The 1648-nt window shown below is 42.0% G+C and overlaps 1 protein-coding gene across 1 annotated transcript; it reads left to right on the forward strand.

Annotated features, from left to right (window-relative positions):
• Positions 1-377: 377 nt before the first annotated feature.
• On the forward strand, positions 378-695 carry EPUS_08560 (uncharacterized protein; the record flags this gene model as incomplete). Its single annotated transcript, XM_007802379.1, has 2 exons — positions 378-423; positions 550-695. 2 exons carry the CDS (start codon positions 378-380, stop codon positions 693-695), a joined length of 192 nt encoding a protein of 63 aa, XP_007800570.1.
• Between the last annotated feature and the right edge of the window lie 953 nt (positions 696-1648).

The following is a 1648-nucleotide window of genomic DNA, read 5'->3' on the forward strand; positions in this document are numbered from 1 at the left end:
TTTTTTTAATAAAAAACCAAGATTAATTAAAAAATAAATAAACGTAAAATATAAAACTTTATATAAAAATAAAAAATAAAGTAAACAAGAATTAAAACAAAAATATATACAAAATAATAAAAAAGAAAAAAGAAATTAAGAAAAGAAGACAAAGTAGCCCAGATATTAATAATATTAAAAATCGCTATATTACAAAGACAGATATAATACATAAGTCTAGATACACTGTGCATAAGAATTCAATATGCCATCCTCCCTAGAGGTCCTAAAACTAGGCCACCAGACCTTTGTGTAGAATTAACCCAAATTCGAAGAGGCGACAGCTGTAGGCAAGGCATGTTGCTAATAATAGCAAGGGTTCAAAAGCGGGACTGAGTATGGGTGAAGCCAGACTGAGTCCCCTGAGCAGCATCAGGACAGAAGGTGAGTAAGAGGGTGAGCAGCAGGAGCGGTGGCGGTGCGGCCTGAGCAGAGGCTGAGCCGTAGTTGAGCCGGGTGACTAATTCCTGAGTAAGGCAGCAAAATCGACCAAACTAACTGGGTGCCAAGGCGCGGTCAAGATTCGGTGCAGGAAACAGTTGTTCTTCCGGGCTGCCTGTGACTGGCAAGATGGCATTACCCACGACAACTTTGTTAGAATCATCCAAGATTTGCGGTCACGCTCTGGAGTGCTGAAGTTCTCGAGAGAATGCTAGCTTGGGATGACTCTAAGAGGCCGTCAGCGGACCATCTTCTATCCATGGACATCTGGCCACACGATATCCCCTCCGTACCCGATGCCTTAATTAGCGTATAATGCCCAAATTAAGCTTTTTTTAGCCGCATTTAATCTGCACAGCTCTCCGCAGCTGGCTTTGCTTTCGAATTCTCAACCACCAATTATGCTACGACCACAGCGAAATATCCAGATCCCTCTTAGATACAGGTCAAGCTCTCCTCTGCGATTCGAACAAGCTAGTAAACAGCCAAAACGACGAAGAATTGACCCTGCTGCGATCGATTGAAATAACGTTGATCAGGCCTTGGCAGTGATTGCTCCGGCGTCAGAATGCACAGATGAACTGCCTATATTAATACCAACAGAACTGCCTTAATTTGAAGCTAATTACGTTCAAAATCGATCAGGAGCTCCTTAACATTCTGATCTATCAGAATTAGGCTTTTTTAAGCTCTTTTTTAGCCTAATTATAGTGGAAATCCTCTCTGAAGAAACTAATTTGTACGCCAAACTCTATCTTCATAAGCTTCCTTATCCTCTCAGCAAAGACTACCGTTAGGTACCTACTATATCAGCTGAAATCCGTGTATATCTAAGTATACATCTCTATTTTGGCTTGTACTAATTAGCAGTACGCAGTGATTATTAGAGGATTCACAAACTCGGCTAATTCATAGGCTGAAATTGATTCTAATTAATCCATTAATTCTTTAGCTTAAACGCTGCCCTTGTGCAGCTAAATGCCCTCTAGTTCTATTAAATTAAGCGTGTTACATGTGATGGATGGAGTATCTCCTCTGCTATGGCGCAGGAAATACACGGGACCAGCCACGCACTCGGATGACAGCGCCGATGGCGTATCCACAACGGCACGCGGAACTCTTGCCGTCAAGCTACTATGCCGCCGATAGAGGCATCCGTACATATATA

This window comes from Endocarpon pusillum (assembly GCF_000464535.1).
Source record: "Endocarpon pusillum Z07020 unplaced genomic scaffold scaffold1622, whole genome shotgun sequence".
NCBI lineage: Eukaryota > Fungi > Ascomycota > Eurotiomycetes > Verrucariales > Verrucariaceae > Endocarpon > Endocarpon pusillum.